The 20,867-nt window shown below is 42.8% G+C and overlaps 1 protein-coding gene across 2 annotated transcripts; it reads left to right on the top strand.

Annotated features, from left to right (window-relative positions):
• Positions 1-1,738: 1,738 nt before the first annotated feature.
• Positions 1,739-15,665, top strand: calcoco1b (calcium binding and coiled-coil domain 1b). 2 transcript variants are annotated; one of them, XM_076268618.1, is made up of 15 exons: positions 1,739-1,823; positions 3,254-3,403; positions 3,523-3,625; positions 3,876-4,081; positions 5,122-5,334; positions 6,320-6,468; positions 7,161-7,230; positions 7,531-7,785; positions 10,300-10,425; positions 11,585-11,680; positions 11,818-11,905; positions 12,598-12,836; positions 13,889-14,013; positions 14,830-14,894; positions 15,547-15,665. In XM_076268618.1, the coding sequence occupies exons 2-14, from the start codon at positions 3,272-3,274 to the stop codon at positions 14,855-14,857; spliced, it is 1,830 nt and encodes a 609-aa protein (XP_076124733.1). In that variant the 5' UTR covers positions 1,739-1,823; positions 3,254-3,271; the 3' UTR covers positions 14,858-14,894; positions 15,547-15,665. The 2 variants fall into 2 exon arrangements, with proteins under 2 accessions (XP_076124733.1, XP_076124732.1); XM_076268617.1 differs by lacking the exon at positions 15,547-15,665 and having other exon boundaries at positions 14,830-15,517.
• Positions 15,666-20,867: the final 5,202 nt, after the last annotated feature.

Here is a 20,867-nt window from a genome sequence, read left to right as displayed (position 1 = left end):
AATTGTCTTTCTTCAAAAATATGAGGTACTCTCTGGGTACTCTCTCTCTCTCTCTTTTTTAAAAAAAAAAGGCAAACACTATTTTTCTTCTCCACTCTCATCTCTTTATTCCTCATTCCCTCTTTCCTCGCCACAGGCCTCTCTTTCCCTCCCCCACCGCACTCCTCTCTCAGCACATGCTCGTCCCGTTAAAACCACTTCAGAAGCCTTTTATTGGGCTGCCTCGCCCACTGCCTGCATAAAATTACCAGCCCATGGTAGCCAGCTCATATAATGGCAAGGGACAGCCAGCCTTGAAGGCGAGCAGGAGGGGTGGAAGGGTGGAGGTGGTGGTGGTGGAGGGACCCCTCCTCCACTGCCACATGTCAAACAAACACTGGGGAAACCAGACACTTTAGGCTGTCACGACATGGGGAAACCTCAGCGGCTCCGACCATGACAGTAGCTGGCTTTGAAACGGATCCGGTCCCAATGTGGCGCAGGACTGGACCGCATCTTCTCCAGAAGCCATTTGAGGGAAACCAAAATTCTCAATGTCTCAATTAAAACAGGAGTATATGGGGCAGTGATGGGGCCCTAAAAGCATTGATCTGCAGAAAACGAGCTATAACAAAATGGCTGACATTGGCTGTCAGCGTGGTTCCTGTGCAAAAGGTTGATAGCAAAAACCAGCTTTAAAGAAAGAAGGAAAGAGAATAAGTATTTATGAAATAAACTGAATCACTAAATCACAGAAATTTTGACTTAGGCCTGTTGGTTTTAAAATTATCAGTAGCTTGATACACAAGGGCATAGAAATTTAATTTTAAAATGAACTTTAGGTCATTCACACAGTCTATCAACATTCACAGAACTTGCAATAGAATGTTTTTCGTTGTAAATAGGCTACGTAACGTGAGCATGGACATGGTTAATCTAAAAGGCTGGTTGCGTCTGAGAACGTCTTTCTATAGGCCTACATAGCCTATACGTTGATATGGCTATTTGTAACACGCGTTGAAATATACTGCCATCTAGCGTTTGCTCTTGGGACAATCAAACCAGATGCAATCAAACTGATTGAATATGTGGCATGGACGCTAGAGCCTCAACACTCGAGGACACAAATATGGGCAAATGATGTTGCGCTGCGTAGGCCTATCCTTAATCGGGCAACTGTCTGACGTTTCCCAACGGTTAAAATGTTTAGCGGGCAACTGTGTCACAACAGTTATCTTGGCCAAGTGCTGCTCAATGCGTAGGCTATCTCGGGTTTCAATCAGTCAGCAGAGACTTGATACTGTTTACTAGGCGCTACTTCATAATTACTCTTAGTTTCAGAGTGTCTGTTCTATGCCTTCGCGGCAGTTTATCATCCAAGAGCTCTTGGGCGGTTATCCAGGAATAAAGGGAGGGAGGGAGGGGTTGCACGAGCACTGCAGACTCACAGGTCCTCACAAACCTTTAGCCTACTTAGGCCTACTGGGATGTATCGGCATTTTTGAAACCGACAGTTGTTTAAAATAACACACACACACAAATACTGCCTTTGTACAGAATCAATGCAAGCATGTTATGACTCATGAGTGTCTGGAAAAATACCGAGTAGGCTACAGACTGCAAAATATCTATGGGCAATTGAGACCTAAGCAATGGACTGCATTACCCATGATTCATCAGCGAGAATGTGTCGTCACCGCATCCATGTGCGTTTTGTTATTGTTGTTGGTAATGAAACAGCTGCACGAGCTGACCAGACACCATTACTTTTCAAGTGCATCTCGGACGAAGAGGTAGAGCTACTTCTGATCAAGTTTTTCAAGTTTTATATTAACGACAAGCTGGTGAGTAAAATAATTGCAATGTAGTGCGCTGCATAGCATGAATGGGTTTAAAATATGACCTTCTCAAATTTCTAGTGAGTAATTAACCACATTAAATATAAAATAAATAGCCGACGTTTTAAATGTATTTTTTCGACCCTACCACTGCGAACAGTCTCGTCTACACGCTGCGCATCGGGTTCTGTTCTCCCTGTCGGGACTTATTTTCTGATAATTACCGGCGGACAATACATTTTCCCTTACAGAATAATTAGGCTAGGCTTGTCGTAATAGTCAAATAGGGCTTATAGGGATGCCTATGTAAAAAGTAAGTAACAATACGTGGTGGGCTAGCCCATCAACTGAGACAAATCTCTTCATATCACTACATTCCCTGCACAGCAAGAATGTAGCCTTTCCTTTATGAATAAATGGCAAAGTCCCTGCGTTTTCCAAGCATTCGTGTTAAAACCGAATGCAAAACGCAGCCATTTAGAATTGCAGTTATGATTAACTTCTTTATAATTATAAAGAAGTTATGTGCAGTGATCTCAAAAGAACACCTCTTTTGGTGGTTATGTGCAGCCTAATATAGGCCTGTGTAGAAAATAAAAAAGGCTATAAAGCAACGCGGTAATGTATCACTTGGCGTTGTTTTAGAAACCTCTGGCTGCATTTGACCTTAATTGTGGACGATATATAAGGAACTAACCAACAGGCCTACTGGAAAATTACATATCTTAGTTCACCTTTCACTCAGTTTTCAGGAGCCATTTTCGCGGATAGGCGCACCAAATGACAGCTGTAAAATCCCGTGGATGTAGAACAGCCTACTTCAGAAAGTAGTCCCCGTGACAGGGATTAAGTGACAGTTCTATCGCAACAGTGTTTACCACATGCTTTGCATGGGATGCAGCGATACCGATGTTTTGACCCTATTATAAGGACTAGACTATTTATTGCACTCACCCTGTGGCCTGACAACACGCAACACGGGGTGGGGGGTCATGTCCACGGGCCCAGTGATCGTCGCCTCGGGTTACATATTTAGCAGAATTTAATGACTTCTGTTTCGGCAAAATATCTCTTGGAAGAACCGCATTGCTCCACTCTGTCAACAAATTTCACAACACTTTGAAACTGAACACCCATGTTCTCATCCGGCACCTCAAACTCCTCAGGCTTTGAGTTCATTAGAACAAGCCTAATTTTAGCGCAATGGTACAGGACATGACAAGCAATGACCTTAATCTAGAGCCCTTGCATATAAATAGCCCCATACTAACTGATAAAAGCCAGTGGCAAATTATGGGCTTGGGACAATACAGATATATTTAGTATGTGCTGAATGTTGCGCAGAGGGCTTTATATGTAATTTATAAGGAGAGAGACAAATAATCTCTAACCCCCTTTCTCCCATAACTGTTTGCTCAAAAATACCCTTGTATCAGTTCTTTACAGGTCCCATCATGGACAACATTCGGAAAGTGCACTTCCGGAATGTGGGAAAGAGTTACTTCCCTCAGACTAGGGTGGAATGTCACTACAAGCTAACCAGCGATCACACATGGGACAGCCATGACTGGATTGGCCTTTTCAAGGTAACGCATCCCTGTCTGGAACGTTATAGCAAGGATAACATATCAAGCGAGGATATGTGTGATTTATACAGGGTACAATATATCCACTGAGTAAGTCAAGTGTTTCTTGCTGATCACAGATGGGCTGGTCTACGGTGAAGGAGTACTACACTTATATGTGGGCCCTGGTGCCAGAAGGCTACATTGAGAGACGTGATACTGACTGCTGCGTCCAATTCCAGAGTAAGTTTACGCTTACCTCACACTATGAGAGCATGCTTTAGTACTGAATATGTGACACTGTGGACCCCATTATCAGTAAACTTAACTATTTAAATTTTCTGATTTCTCACTCAAGAGGAAAATGTGAAAATGTGGAAACAATAAGCATACCCTTCTATAAGTATAACTGAGATCTGGGGGTAAAACATATTAAGGCATGTCCAAAATTCTAAGCACCCCCTCTTCCCCTCGACTTCCCCTTCCATCACAGCCTCCTACCTGCCCAAACCTGGCGCAGACCTGTACCAGTTTGTGTATGTGGACGCCAGGGGTGAGGTGTGTGGCGTCAGCCCACCCTTCCTGTTCTCCACCCCTGGAGCCTTAGATGAGCTGGTGACCCTGGAGCACGAGAGAAGCGGGGAGGAGGGCACAGGGGAGGATCTACTGATGGTGGTGCCCAAAGCCCAGATCCTGCAGGTAGGCCTGCACACTAGCTCCTCAACAGTGCTTCCACTCTAGCGATCGGACTAGAACAGGGGTGGGCAAACTGTGGCCCCCGGGCCCGCAAAGCACTTTCATCTGGCCCACCGAGCATTTAATTTGGTTATCAAGTTGCTCGCTATTTTTTTCCTGCGATAGAGACGACATTGGTTAGCTTTACTGCAAACTGCTTTTCACTCTCCTTAGAGAACGTTTACAATGTCAAAACATCATGTTATATTAAAATGATAGGCCTACTGTTAGTTATCTCCTTTGCAGCAGATCTAACCTGAACGTTATGCTACTCCATTTAATTGGGAACATGTGCACTCACAAGAGGGAGAGTGAGTGGCTTGTCATTGTTGATAATTGATATCTCGTTCTTATGAGAAACTTTTAAAAGGAAATCATGAAGGCAACAGTAGTTCCCACTACATACCATTTATTGTGAGAGGGCACAGCCATAGGTACAGCACTAGCTATAGTGGAGCGGGCAGAAGATCATTGAGAAATAAACGTGAATTATTCTTAAAGGGAAATGTATACATGTGTTAAACAGCATCAAATTAGCAGTATTTTTTAAGCAATTAATAATTTAAAACAAATACTTTTGATACTAAATTATAGGCTATAAAAATGTATTTTTGTGTGTGTGTGTGTGTCGTTGGGGGGTTGTGCGGCCCGCTGGCCAATTTTCAAAACCCAATGTGGCCCTTGAGCCAAAAAGTTTGCCTACCCCTGGACTAGAACCTCTGTAGGCATCACTAACGCATCGTCTATACCATTTAAAGGTTTAAAACACCATGATTGAATTCCAAAGGGTGCCATTCTGTAAAGGCTACACATACAAGCATTGGCCAAATGATTTATGACTTTTTGACAATACGACCATGTAAATTGTAAGGAATATCTCTTCATTTGTTGATTGATACCCAACACAAGTTTTAGTCGCAAGTGTAGAGCTTTAGTGCCTCCATTACAACACATGTCTTGTTTCGGAGACCTGTTTCCTTCACAGTCTCTGTTTAACAAAACAGGGCAAGCTGGAGGAATGCCAGAGGGAGCTGAAAGAAATGAAGCTCACCATGGAGGATAACGACAAGGAGAAGGAGCGGGAGAGGGAGAGGTGTGAAAAAGACAAACAAGAGCTGATGCGAGAGAGGGATGACTTGAAGGTAGAGATCAGCGAACTCATGGAGGGCCTGAAACACCAGCGGGAAGAACTGGAGCAGATTGAGCTCAAACACAAGGTACTATGCCCTGCTAAAGCCCCACCATGCTGCCCAGGGCTGTTATACTGCGGTCATGTACCGAGTCAGATACTGTGAATGGCAGGTGCATGATATTTTTGTGCAATGGATGTCCTACAAATAGATGCGGTCGAAAGTTTAATCATCCTATGAATACTCTGAAGAACGGTAACCACAACACCACTAAATGAAGACAACAGCTGACTAATATTTTGCCAAGGTACAAGACAACATAAGCAGAACCAAACATAAGTGAATTTGGACCTGAGCACATGAAAACACATCTTTGAGATGTTTAAAAATAATGACTTCACAGAGGAATCTCTTATAGTGGATAACTGTGCTTATGCACAACAGAGTACTAATCAATTTTTCATAGCGTTTTGAATGGCTGAACATTTCTTGGGCAGCACAGCGGTCCTTGAAATTCTGCCAAACGGCCAAAGGAACACTGCAGGGCCATTTTGAGAATAGTGGTGAATCATAAACTCATGTTTAAAAATGCCAATATAATTATAAAGGCAATCTTTTCTACGAATCAGTCAAATGAAAATCACAAATTGAGCAAATAGCTTTGCCATATCACCATCTATATTGGGTTTATTAAATGGCCACTGTTAGTACTTCAAAAACTGAGGCCCAAGTCCAAGACGAGGCGAGACAGAACACACTCACATATTTAATATAGTATATGGCACCTCCTACTGGGCAATAGTGATACATAAATCACAAACAGTCAACTGGATGGCTCTTTGGGGCTCCTTGGAGCCTTGTATGTATACCTCACTATGAAACAAAATGGCAACATCCAGGGTTTTCAATTTGCTGGGTCAACACTTTAAAGTTGACTTTAACTGCTGATAGCACAATTCCTTGTAGGCTTCAAAACGGTCATAAAAGGTGGAACATGGGGGAAGGAGAAATATTTTTCATCAGCTAAGCGTGCCTCTTAAAAGTCTTTTCCTCTGCTTGCCTGTGCTTCCAGGACGTACAGAGCTCACAGCAGAACATGTCAACCGAGCTGCTAGACTTGCTGAAGGAGCGCACGGAGCAGCAGCAGCAAATCAGGGAGCTGGCCGACGATAACAGTGTACTGACACAGCAGAAGAAGCAGACCGACGCTGAGCTGGAGAGGCAAGTCTACCTACCCACTTATGAAAACAAAAATGAAATAGCTTTTTTGAAAAGTGCAATTCTGAGCGTCTTATACTATATATACACTACGGTCTCTGTAATCAAGAAGGGCCGCTTAAAGAGTGAACTGCTGAGATAGCCTAGCATAACCCTCTACGGTTCTTAGATTTGTCAGTACGACCTTCACAGAATTCCACATGTAGTGGCAGTCTTATTAGCCCATTCGCGCTGGATGCTGCATGACGCAACATTGACCCTCCCGCTGGATGCTGCGTAGCGCAACATTGACCCTCCCGCTGGATGCTGCGTAGCGCAGCATGCTTTTTATTTCATGTTTCTAGGTGTTTCAGAGGCTTAGATATTACATTTTGGTAGACGTTGACAATTTTTAGTATGTTTTCAGAAAACCCTCAGGAAATAAGGTTATTTAGTCTAGAATGCCATAGGATTCTATAGGCGTTTTTAGCTGGCATTTTAGGAGTAAATGGGTTAAAGCTTCCAAAAGGCACCTTTAATGATCTTGTAGAGTGAGTAGAGAGGGTAGATATTGAGGGGATAAGGTCAAGCAACAGCAGTAAATAATGAAACGACGTCAACTGTCAATGCTCAGTAAATAATGAGAGATTTGTCAACAGTCAATGCTGAGTTTCAATCAACAGGACCTGTGTTCTGATTAAATATATCATTTGTAGGTCCAAGGAAAGAGTGAAAAAGTTGACGCTGCAGAGGAAGGATGAGGAGGAGGAGAAGAAGACACTGAAGGTTTGTTCTTTTTAATCCTCCTGTAAGGTTAACGCACAGAGGAGAGCTGGCACTGAACTACACTAGACTTTTATAGCCATCTGGGAGCTTTTGTTATGACTTTTGTTTCTTTGTCTGTTTGATCATATGGCAACAAAATAATTGCACAAGATGTATACCATGTAAACGGAGGATTAAGTAGTTTCAATGCAGGGTGGCTAGAGCTCACAACTGTTTAAACTACACACCACCACTCTTTTCATTCCTTGTCCTTTTCTTTCAATGTGTCCATACACCCATCCATCCACGCTCCTTTTCCAGGCCGAGAACCAGGCTGTTCAGAGCGAGATCCGACAGCTGCGGGAGCGTCTGGAAGCCAGCGAGCGCTCGACCGATGTGCTGCGGCGCGAGCTGAGCGAGCTGGGAAGCCTGCAGGGCCATAGCCACGCGGAGCTGCACCAGACACGCATGCAGCTGGCACAGGCCAACCTGCAGCTCTCCCAGGCCACCCTGGCCCTGCGCGAGGGGGAGTCCACCTGGGCCCAGGAGAAGGAGCAGCTCAGGCAGAGTGCAGAGGTGAGGGCTCAAACGAAGGAAGAAGAAAAAAACAATAACAAAACAAACAAAGAAACAAACAAAAACACAGCCTGCCTTTGGAACATCCATTCATTTGCTACATAGTGTATAAAGTGAATAACTGAAGTAACGCTATGGTGAGTATTCACACTCTACACTGAATGAGTGGATGTTTATCACTGCAGGCCAATTCCTGAGAGATTGCATTAGAACATTTCAAACTGTTGTGACTCAATTTCTGTAATGCACAGCAATGCACACATGCATGACACCGAGACACTGAGTAAACCGTAGTTAATCAATACTCCAACTTCCATCTTAAAAGTACATTATAGCCTATTTATTGGCAACAAATAATATGCATCATCTGGAACAAATCAGGCAATCAGCAATCAGGCTCAGGTGAATCTATAGAGCAGCCTTTCTCAAACTTCTTTGACCTGAGGCCCGGTCATGGCAGACTTTGGGGTCATAGGGCCCACATACATGCCCCCCCCCCATCAAATTATCATGATGATTATCATTATCACAATTATTATTTTGCTATATTGTTATACATGCACTTTCACTTCAAAGCAGTCAATGTTTAAAGTGCTAACATTGTTCACAAAAAGTTTGTGAAAACATGCACATCAGAGGACTGCTTACTAATGTAAGATATAATAATTACAATAGTTAATTGCTTTTGCATGGTTGCATGATGCTTGCATGAGAAATACTTCTAAAAACAACAGCAACTATATGGGTGCTATTGTTTTGAAATGTTTCCCTCATGTAAGCATCATACACTGGTAGGCAAATGGAGAAAAAAAATGTACATGCTTTTTAAAGACATTTCATTTGAATGCCTGAATGTAAGGATTCAGGAAACATAATACCAGCTTTCATGTATGGTAAACGGCGGAGGAGATAAGCGTAAATCTTTGGTCTGGAGATCTTTAATAGGAAGACTAAGGCTACAATAGCTTTTAGCCACGTTATATTCAAATTTAACTACTCAGACTGAGGCCTAATCAATGCTAGGCAGTGTTATACAGTCTCTGCTCTGTTTCTATGGAAGTTGCAAGAATCCACGTAGTTCTATTAAATGCCGTTAAATTATTAAATAGCCTTCCGACAGGTTGAAGCGGCTACCAACGTTATCGGGTAGTTTCAGTTTCTATCGCGCATACGGGCAAACGCATGCATTGAATAAACGCTCATACACTTAATTGTACGGCTCTATGTTTAATGACATCGAATTAGCATTTCCTCCTGAAAAGTTTGTTTTATTTTTCTGTCAGTCCGCGGTTCCTTGATCAATTGCGCAGCAAATTATCACACGAAGCACCGGGCCTAATTTCACTCCACGGCTCCGCGGACCAGCAGTCACCACGTTGCGGACCGGTGCCTGTCCGCGGCCCATAGTTTGAGAAACGCTGCTATAGAGAATGAAGAGATAGTTACAACACTGTTCTACCTCTTCTGACAACAGAAAGTGTATACCACGCCATACTTTTAAGCAGCTAAAACGGCAAGCCCTAACACAGCTGACAACACATCTGAAGTGGTGCCAATGTAGGGTTTTGCAGGATCACACAGGTGACGTCAGGCACCCATAATGAGTCAGCAGGAGAATTGTACAGACATGGCCAGGAGTCACTCGAGGGGGTCCGTCTGCCTGTCCTTACTTGCCCTATACTGATTGGGTATGATAGCGTGAGTGTGGGAGCCTCTATGCCATCTGTTTCTAAAGCCCACCACTGGTGCAGCATGAGGTCATTAGCAGGAACTTAGCAGCCAAGCTCATGAGTTTGGAATGGGTCCTAAGCTAAATACAGACAAAAGGCCAAGAGGGTATTTGATTCCTCAGGAAAGCCCTCACTGTCTCTCTCTCTCCTACACACACACACACACACACACACACAGGAGTCAAGAGCCAAAAGTAATGCTAATTTACGAAGTTTCATTTCTGTAGAATATTAGGTAGCCTATATAAAATGCTGATGCGGGTTCTACACTGGCACAAAGCAGGAATTTTCTTCAGGTTAAAGTGTTCCACCAGACGGGCCAAACGGAAATCACACTTATGCAGTCTTTCTGGCAACAATAGATCATAAGCAACTACTGACAAGCTCTTAGGCGCTAGATCTCTGTGCATCAGGCAGCGTTCTCCAAGAACCCTTTTCACCATCGGAAAAAACTATTGCGAGACGGATGTGGTAAGGGATTTAAAAGCCAATAAAAACAGGTTTTTTATTAAGTGAAACTCTTTACACTGGCCATGCCATTTCACAGTTTAAGACAGAGGAGTATATATCATTATAACCAGTCATTTCACTAAATAAAATAATGCTGAAACATCAAAAGGCCACTTCAATCACATATGTGTCTAGACATTAACTTTAACAGCCACAATCATTTTTTCCCCTTGCAACTGATGGGCCAAATGCTCCAAGTCACAAGACGCACTTTTGGAAAAAGCGGTTGTACTACATTTTCCAGAACGTTCCAAATTATGTTTCCATTCCTCAGCTGGACCAAGAGCGCATTAAGAAGCTGTCTCATGAGCTGCAGCGCAAGGAGGAGTGGCTTCAGGAGGAGAGGGCCGAGCGCGACAAACTGGAGGCAGAGCTCGGAGGCGAAAACTATTCCAACCAGGTACTGTGCACAACAAACACTGTAGCCATATGTCTGTAGCTGCCACTAAGTGGGCATAGAAAATGACTGCCTTCAGTAGCACCTCATCTCAAAACAAGCCATTTTGTTAGCATATAAAGGGCGTTAATGGAGTTGCTTCCCACAGTTATGATCTGTTAATCTGGCATAGTGTCATATCCAAATATCCCTGCTCAGTGCTTGTGTGGAATAAGCATTGTGTTTATTGAGACAGAAAAAAAATCTGCCTCACACATGCACTACATGTGAAGTTCCTGCTATTCATGTGACAGGAATAAGTTGCAAGCAAGCACTGTGGTATTAGTAGACAACACATAAGCCAACATGAAAGTCACATCGGGCAGAAATAAAACCCAAGAAAGGATTGACTGGTGGTTGAGGGAGAAACATCAGAAGTTGAGGGGAAAACATCAGAATACGCAAATTTATGAGTGTATAAGATGCATGTGCCTCATGCATGCAATCTATTCTTATTTTTGTCACTGCTTGGGGGGGGGGGGGGGGTTCATTGCTAAATATGCTTCCCTGAAATGCTTGCCCAATCCAAAGGCAAACAGAAAGGGAAAGGAAAGGCCCAAGTTGTACACTTCTAGTGTCCTCAGTTACCGGTTTGCGACTGGTAATAGCATTGCCTGGGGGCTAATCACAAGACCTCTGCTCCCAGACAAAACACAGAGTCTCCCTGCTGCATGCAGACACCACCATTAAGTTGGCTAGCCATGCCCTTAGAGAAGCAGCCAAGACTCAAGTTTCAGATAAACAACAGATTAAATGTCCCCTCTGAGTAAACACAGGAGGACCTCAGGGGCTTTCTCCTCTCAGACACAACAAGCAGCAAAAAACAGAGGAAAAATAGATCACCAACACGACAGTAGTAACAGTAAATCTGAGTCCAATGTGACAGTTTATGCAAATATGCAAAAACACAGAACAACTCAATAACATACATATTCACCATTAGCTAATGCCAGGGTTAAAGTAAATGTTAAGTACCTGCGTATAAAGTTCCAACTACAATAGAGCTTTAATGTAAAATCATCAAAACCTAATATATGGGCCATTAGAGAATAGCATATTATCAGCATTACAACAGAATTCCACAGTCCCATCTACTAACACAGCACTGTACTGCCCCCTGCAGGCTCAGCTGAGTGATGCACGTAAGGAGGTGCAGGAGCTCAAGGCCAGTTTGAAAGAAGCGCAGAAGGAGAGGGAGCAGCAGCTGCTGGAGAATGAGGTAAAACAGGCGGCCGTGTTCTCACACTCTCAAATACACACTCAAACACACACACACACACACACACACCTCTTTCTCCCTCAGGAGAGTTTCAGGCCTAATCTTATTTTATTTGTGGCTTGCATGTTCACCAACAGGTTCTGCTGGAGCAGATCAGGGACCTTGAGAAGAGGCTGGACCTCGAGGTTGAGACAAAGTGGTTTGAGGCTGCTTCAGTCGCTGCAGGTCAGTGAAGGCCTTCAAGGCCATAAATCTACTTGACTGGTCTCACACTCAAGCACAGCGAGATGGCTCAAGTGTAAACAGGTGTCCTTTCTATGGCAATTCCAAAACCAAGCTACACATTCTGACTTAAGGCACTCCTCTCTAAAGCCTAATCATTGGCAATGTTCATGTTTATACTCAATTAAAAAAAGACTGTGTGGCACTAAAATAACTTGAATATTTGAAAAGAAAAGTCTCAGGATTCTATTCTATTATGTGGATATTGTTTTTTAGAATTGATTTAGATTAAGTTTTATTTAGTATAATTTGTATTTTAGTATATTCTTTATCTTCTACAGTCCTTATTGCTTAGTTGTGTTTTTTTTTATATTATATACTTTTAATTACTTTTTCTGCTGTTAGTGAATGTGTGTGTGTGTATGCTAGTGTGACCTTGAATTTCCCCTAGGGATCAAATTCACAGATCAGATTCACAGACTTGTAGATATGATGAGACCAGTGGTCTAGAAAATATAACGTATTGATTAAATATGCATGTGGACTGTCTTAGTGCATAAAATATTTCTTTGTATAGTTACTTGTGCATAAGTAAGCATCATTCTTTAAGCTGAATTAGTAAAAACTGCCACAGTTCCTAATCATACAGGCAAAACAAACACAGTATACAACTCAGACCTCCATTTCACTCACAGCCCAAGAATACATCACAGACATCCCACCCTGTGAGGAGGAAGCGGAAGAGGAAGAAGAGGAGGAGGAAGTGTATGAAACCCCTGAGGCCCCCCAGGCGGAGGCCGACACCTGTAAGGACGTAGACCAGACAGAGCCTCCAGTCCTGGCCGAGCCTGAGGACAAACCCTGCAGGGTGGTGGAGATCAGCCAGCTGGTCCCTGCCCACGAGGCCCTAGAGGAGGACAGCGAGAGCTGGGAGGTGAGAGCACTTAAAAAAACAAAATCTTCATTCCTCTGGTCTAGCTCACTTGACCTATGACCTCCAAAGTCAGCAAAGGCTCAAGAAAGGACCATAGTAAGGGCTTGTCTGCCATCTAGTCAAATGAGCACAAACTCAATAATAATAATCATAATAATAATAATAATAATAACCTTTATTTGTATAGCACATTACATTTACATTTGGAACATTTTACACAATAATAGAACTCACACCTTATGTAAAACGAAGAAGCAGTTTGAATCATATAATTCGACCTGTGCAAATCAAGATAGGTCCCGAAAGGAGCATTTAAAAGGACTGACATCATGTAAAACGAAGAAGCAGTTTGAATCATATAATTCAACCTGTGCAAATCAAGATAGGTCCCGAAAGGAGCATTTAAAAGGACTGACATCAAACAACAACAAAACACTCTGCAACCCTGTTAGTGCGCCATCTAGTGTCAATGTTTACACAATTAAATTAATTCTTTACTGGAGGCTAGCCTTGAGTCAGCTTAATCAGTCATTTGATGTTCTCTAAATGAGCATATAGATCCAAAAAGGTTCATTTGAAGGCCAACTTTTAGGAGGAAAAAAACTTTTTCCCTCCTCCGGCTCCCGTAAGCCATCTACATCCCTGCATGCCGGCAGCAAATCATCAACCTGCCCTGTCAGCCTGCTGTAGCCCGAATGAGCCAATACTCCAGGTGCTGAATAATTGATGTGAGAGAAGAGGAAAGCCAGGCGCCGAGCCCATGGAGCAGTGCAGCAGCAGCAGCTAACATAATTCCTTCAGATTGTGAATAGTGAACAGGCACTCAGGCATGAGCCCAGAAGCCCAGTCCTTCATTAACTTTATTTAACTGAAGTAGGCTATACTTTACTGTGCACATGCTAGAGAAGCATGCAAACCTGACCATACTTTTTAGCCAAACTAAATATGACAAACATCAAATGTCCCTTAGCCAGTGTAAATTTCTGTTTAAGAAATTGAACCGTACACAGTATGAACAACAGACACAATTTGTTTTGTTTTCCTGATGCTAGGACTCAGCAATTCCATATATCCCATACGGTGAGGCGGAGTACTGTCCTGAGGAGAAATGTGCTGAGGAGAAATGTGCTGAGGAGAAATGTGCGGAGTTCAAATTTCCCACAGACCCCATCCTGAGGTAACTGCCAAAAAATACACTGATCCTTAAACTATTTTAGGTGGCCTGTAGAGCAATAAGGACAGCAGAGCTCTCTGTATTTCTGCTCAACCCCATTACACTACTCATACTCCTGAGCATTGTTTTCAGTAGGCCCTACAAACTTATACTGAGCTCACTGTAGCACTCCAGCTTGGCTCTGGCTTACAGTGCACTGCTGCAATGATAAAACCATAAAACACCTTTTTACGGCGAAGCAAGTCAGTCAGATGAGGCAGGAGACGCTTGGGGGATAGTGAGTGGGGGTCAGACTCTACCTTCTTAACAGAGTGATTAAGAGGAGGCGAGCGCGGTGGTGTGAGGATGAGCTGTAGGTGGTTGTGCATCCCAGGGCAAGCAGTCGCACATTACCAGGGTTCTCCACTGCTACGCACGCACCAATACACACACACACACAGACACACACACATACACACATGCACGCACACAGACCAATACACACACACACACACACACACGCACACGCACACGCACACGCACACACACAGACCAATACACACACACACGTGCGCGCACACTCACACACAGGCACAGACGGGCGTGCGCACACACACACCTTTTCCTTTCTCATTCTTACACACATATCCTACCTTCCTTTGTCTCATTCTTTTCTCATTTATTTATTTCCGTTCCCAGTTTATGTTCATGTAGAATAAATTTCACTCTATGTAAAAATTCTACGCTCCATGCCTGCCACACACATACCACACACAAAGTATACAAGTGTGCATCCATTGTGAGAATGGGATTGCCTAAATATTTCTTTCTTTTCCACAGCTATCTCTCAGAATATCCCCAGTGGTAGGAGCTGGCAGAATGTCTTGTCAAAGACATGCCATGGGGTAAAAATAACTGCAATAATAGTGTGCAATGAAATTTTTTTCCAAAGTGAAATCACAGAGACTGTATTTTAGTGTGTAAACTAATGAGTTTCTAAAATCTCTGAAGTTCCATTGTTAAGTGTGTGGTTGTATAGAGTTGTTTATAAGATGCCTGATTTTGTATTTTTTATTTGATATTTTATTATTTTCTTATGTGGCAGATGATGTGCAAATTATTAATGAAAAACAAAACCATAATAACAAAACCTTTTATGAATTGGGTTGAAGTTTTAAGTATTCTTGCTAAAATAATTAGAGGGGGATGTAATAAAAAAAAACTTGAATATGTACCAGAGAAAGGTTTTCTGAATGTTCCCTGCCTATCTATTTAACTCAGGATTGAACAAAGAGACATTTTTATTATTAATGTCTGATTTTCCAGTAGTTGAATTGAAGTGCAATATAGATTAGTGTGATGAGTGTTTGCATGTTGAGTTAGACATTTAAGTGCATCATGTATAAAGAAATGCATTAGTGACTTATACATTTAAACTGTATCACATGCAGTTCCTTGGATGTGTGTCCTTAAGTGTATTTTTACTCACTTTGAGTCTTGGTAATAAAATGTTGTCTGTTTACCAATTGGTATGTGTCTGTGCCGTTACGTTTACAGCCGTCGATAAAAGAAACGGACACCCATTCTGTATCGCGCGGAATCACTGTGAGGGGGCCATGCATCAGAGAGACAGACGGGTGTCTGCCCATCTGCCTGAGCCCACGCACTCTTCCCTCAGCACTCCTCCATCTCTCTCCCACCATTTCGCTTTCTGAATCGCTCAATCACTTTCTTTTCTCTTTCTCTCTGCAAAAGAGAGCAAAGTCAAATATGCATATATTTGCCTTGAATATAAATACTCCACAATGCACTCTGGCGCGCGTGCGCACACACACCTTTTCCTCCCTCATTCTTACATACATATCCTCCCTTCCTTTGTCTCATTCATTTATTTCCGTTCCCAGTTTGCGTTCATGTAGAATCGCTTTCACTCTATGTTAAAAACACTAGGCTGATGCCTGCTGCATATATGCAGCATGCAAGTATGCTCCTTCTTTGTTCTCCACTCTCTCACCAAATCACCACACACACACACACACACACACACACACACACACACACACACACACACACACACACACACACACACACACACACACACACACACACACACACACACACACACACACACACACACACACACACACACACACACACACACACACACACACACACACACACACACACACACACACACACACACACACACAGTCTCGCTCATGAATCTTGTTTCATTTGTGGAAGATGGACTCAATTTAATTATATATTCATAACTCCTATTTTTCCTCCCTTCTTCCCGTGCCTTTCACAGCATCTTCCATTCCTCCTCTACCTCTTCCATTTCTCCTCTCCCCTCCTCTCTCTCACATCACCCTTCTCTTGTTCTCCTCCTTTACCTTTCTCTTCTTCCCCCCTCCCTCGCTCTCTCATTATGAAATCGATGAAGGCGCATGGCCGTTTTTATGGCCTCCCCTAAACCCTTAACGGAGGAATCAGTAGGGGATTGATGTCCCTCTGCTCCTACCCTACTTTTAATTAGAAATGGAGGAGATGCGAGAAGACCCCGGAGTCTACAACTATCGCTCCATCTCTTTGCCGCTCCCCACCATCATCCTGCTCTCTCTCTCTGCCCTTCCTCCACCTCCCCCAGAACAGGCTGCCTGACCTTGGCCCTCGCCCTTCTGCCACCAATCCAACCAATGGGTATTCCGACAACCGTGTCTTCTCCTTTTTAATCTTTTTTTATCTCTCACTCTCTTTCTTTCTCTCTCTCTTCCGCTGAATCAAGAATAGTGGTGGAGGACACATTTTACCAACAATGTTTCACTGTTTGGGGAAAAAGCCAGGGTAATTGGGTAAAATGCAACCATCAATGTGTCTGATAGGCTTTAATGGATGGGTTTTCATATTTCGAAGTCTTTTGTGCTATCTACAGACTCTTTCACCACCGCTCATTTGCTCATGTTCTCATGCATTTGTAGACACACTTAAATTATATGTGAAGTATCAATTTTGGTTTGATGTAGTTGGTCATGGTGTTGTTGTTGATTCATTTTAGTTGCAGGACTAATAAATACACCTTCATCCTAGTAGTGGAATAATCATTTTATCAGCACTTATATGGCTTCTGGGAAATTAATCATCTTTAACTGCAAGTTGTACTCGTGAGCACCATCTCAACAAACTCGCTTATCTTCCAGATTATAGTTACCTTCATTATGGATAGGCCATTTATTAACAACTTATTAAGCAAATTCAATGGCACCACTAGATGTCCATCTTCCTAAATCACAACACAGCTTAAAAACATTTACTAATTACGTTATATATTATTTACATTTGATATTTACATATATTAATATTTCACTACATTCGGAGGAGTCTGATATCATTTCACAAACCTCACATGGGTGATTTCTGGAGAGAAACTAGGCTAAATTTGAACCAGACCAGCTCCAAAGTGTAACATATTACAAGGTACTGTGCTAAAGGGATTCCGAACAGAGGGTTTCCAGATCAGTAAATTTCATGCTGAAAAAGGAGTTGAGAGTTTTGAGATTTGGGCTGGCAAGGTCAGACTAAAACTGGGCATGACAACCACATTTGGCAACAAAGCTCATCAGACTGCCATTTAAGGAGAAAAGGAGAAACAACTGAACAGCAAATCTCGGTGACCTAGCCACACTTCCTTCCGTGTGCCCTCACCTGCCAAAGCCAATATGATTTAGGCCTATGTATTACTAAAAATTAGAATCTAGTGGTTCAAGAATTCTAGAAGAATCTATAAGAACCTAGACACTCACCCTGACCAAATTCCTCTCATTTTCAGCCTTCCCCCTCTACCTCCATCTCTCCCCCTGCCTCCCTCTCTATCCCTGTGGTTTTATATCTGGGGAGAGTCATTCCAGGGAGCCGAAGGCAGATCAAATATAAATGAAGACAGAAGCGCATAAAACAGGGGAATGAGATATACGGCACTGCCTCTTTAAAGCCCTCGCCACCCCGCCTGCGTAGCCATGGTAACGCGCTTCGCCGCAGGTCGGGATATATGGGGTCGTTAAAAGCTCCCTTGTAAAACAGTGTATAATGTATGGACCTTGTTTTAATCCTTGCGCCGCTTTATCGATCTCCGTTTAATGAACGTTAATTATGGCAATCATTTAATTAGCAGAGTCCCATCCGGCTTTACGGCACGCTTTCTCTCGGCCTATTACTAAAAATGACCACGCGAACAAAATACATTCATCACTCAGGAAAGGAAGGCAATGCGACCTGTGACACGTGTGTGTGTGTGTGTGTGTGTGTGTGTATATACATGAAGAAAAAAGAGCAAGGGCAGGTGTGTGTACTCTGTTGATAAGGAGTATGAGGGCATCAATGTGAGTGGCAGCATGTTAATATAGACCTGTGTGTGTGTGTGTGTGTATGTGTGTACACATACATACACAGGCATGTCAAGCATTCTCTAACATACACACACACACACACACTTTTGACTAGGCAAGAGGGATTGAACTATGTTAAACAATACACAGCTCAGGAATGAAATTACCTCGCCTACCAGTGGCAACTGCATTTTCCTTTTCCATTTTTGATGTTGATAGCTCAATGAATCACAGCGCAGCTAGACTCGAGAAGCCATGAAAATAAATAAAAAAATCTCTCGTCACAGTCCAAATTACTCATTGACAAGCTGATGAATGTGCGGCGAAACAGAAGCCTGCAAGCCTGTCTACCTGACTGCAACAATGACACACTCTCCAGTCCACAGCATGCAAATGAAAAGCCAACGGATTCCCCAAACTTCTTCCATAAAAGTTATTTCCCACTGTAACTCAATGAGATTGAGGAGAGTGCAAGCCACGACTGCTGCCTCAGCAGGTGCACCTAACGTGGGCCGGATCTGGGCCAGATCTGCCCGGCTGTGATGGAAGAGCACAAGTGTCTGAGAATAAAAGGAGGTATAAGTCACACATTTTCCTCTGAAACCATCCATTTTGTGTTGGTGAAATCTTATGTACATGCACAGGTACAAGCTGCCATCTTTTCTATTTGAGGACTCTTTTCAGATTTACTGTCACAAAGCCACTGTTTTTTTTTTTTATAATTTTGTTTTATTTTCTTTGTGAGCCGTGTCACCATCTTGCTGAAATGGTCACACTTACCAGCCCTTTTTCTTCATCCAGTATACAATAAATATATCAGGGTAAATCTCAAAACCACAGCAAGGAAGAGGCCAAGCCACGACCACAAATCAGAAAGCTGTTGAATCGGAATGTGTGGTTTGTTTCCTCTGGAAAACATCTACAGCCCAGATTCACTTTCTCTGTAAAGGTGCAGGCCTCCTTCCTGGCAAAAGGTGGATGAGAGTTGAGCTTAACAGCAATACAAAATTGGCTATCCCTGCCTACCTTCCGTGCTCCTGAAGATGGAGATTGGCTTTATAAGCCAACCATTCTTGCAATCAATGCAATATAAAGCCAATCTGCTGTAATGTCAAGTATGGACAATGTCAGCAAAGAAAAAAACTGAATTGATCAGTAAAGGCTCCTTTTTTGAGTCAGGACCCAGTTCTTGATTTCAAATTTGCTCCTGATGAGAAACTGGAGAGTTTATGATGAAACACGTCATAAACATCAAGCAATCAAGAACTATTTCATCATCCACTGTCCAGTTTCTCAGCAGGAGTAAGTTATAACTACCTTATGTGATGCACAGCCTATAAGGACTCATGCAACAACATAACCATACTGCAGGAGGCACTGCAACAATGCAGAAAACATTAGCAAACGGCCCTATCAGAGCCAGACAATCACAGATCACACTACTTTTAACTTCATGGAATAATAATTCTATTGTCAATCAATTTCATTTAGTTAGAAGTTCCAATGGCTTGGCCCAACCACTATGCCCCCTTCAACTTTCCAACAGACCTTCTGAATGAGGTTAAACAAAGAAGGACTGTTTAACTATTGCCATTTACCCATGGCTACAGAATGGTCTGTGTTGTTCACACACACACACACACTTCAACAATACGCCAGCAGGAGGCTCTCCTGGTTCACAGTTCCGTGTTGGCATTGGTGGGGTGGTTGGATGGTAACAGCCAAAGTCAAGGACACACAAAATAGTTCAGAAGAAGGCTAGAGTTGTAAGCTTGTGACACGGCACATGAAAGGAAAGTCCAAGAAGTGCTGGAATTGTGCTACTCGACCCTTTCTCATATTTCTTTGCCACTCTGCACTGGTATGAGAGAGAGTTAAACCTCAAATAGGCTTCTCTTTTGTGGCAAGGGCCTGTCCTGGGAAAGTTGTATTGGCAAACACCACTTGTGAAAAGCTCTGTGGCCAAGTGTGGTAAGAACATGCTAGGACCCACCTTTCAGGACTGGACTGAAGCCTTGTGTCAATTGTGGTGTACCTGTGCTTCTGATATTTGTACAAGTCAACTACTAAACATCAGTATGCAAGGTGTCAAAAATTCTACCAGCAATTCCTATAGCTTGCTTAATTCAATAGGCAATTCCTTATGTCACTCTGAACATGAACTTGACCATGTCCAAGGACTGCTTGGTCATGTCAGCTTATAAAACTGTCAAGCCTTAGATTGATTGCTTATGTGATACATCATTCCCTCTACTCCACTAAACAGCAAATTTCCACATGCATGCACTTTGCCAAATGAAGGAAAGGTAGCCTACTACCACCCATGCTGGTCCTCCCACAATTACTCATGCCAATAATAAAAGCTATATAAAAAAAAATGATATCCATTCCACGTCTTGGTGGTGACTTTATCAGGATAAGCTGAGGCATGTTTTGGTATAAAATATATTATTTGGGATGCAATTTGTAGGCATAATCTCACTGGAGAAGACA

Source organism: Alosa pseudoharengus, unplaced genomic scaffold (assembly GCF_046254945.1).
Source record: "Alosa pseudoharengus isolate Yale_2024_CS ecotype anadromous, Long Island Sound unplaced genomic scaffold, YU_APseudo_1.1 YU_APseudo_1.1_scf_5, whole genome shotgun sequence".
Classification (NCBI taxonomy): domain Eukaryota; kingdom Metazoa; phylum Chordata; class Actinopteri; order Clupeiformes; family Clupeidae; genus Alosa; species Alosa pseudoharengus.
This window is presented reverse-complemented; position numbering and strand designations above follow the sequence as displayed.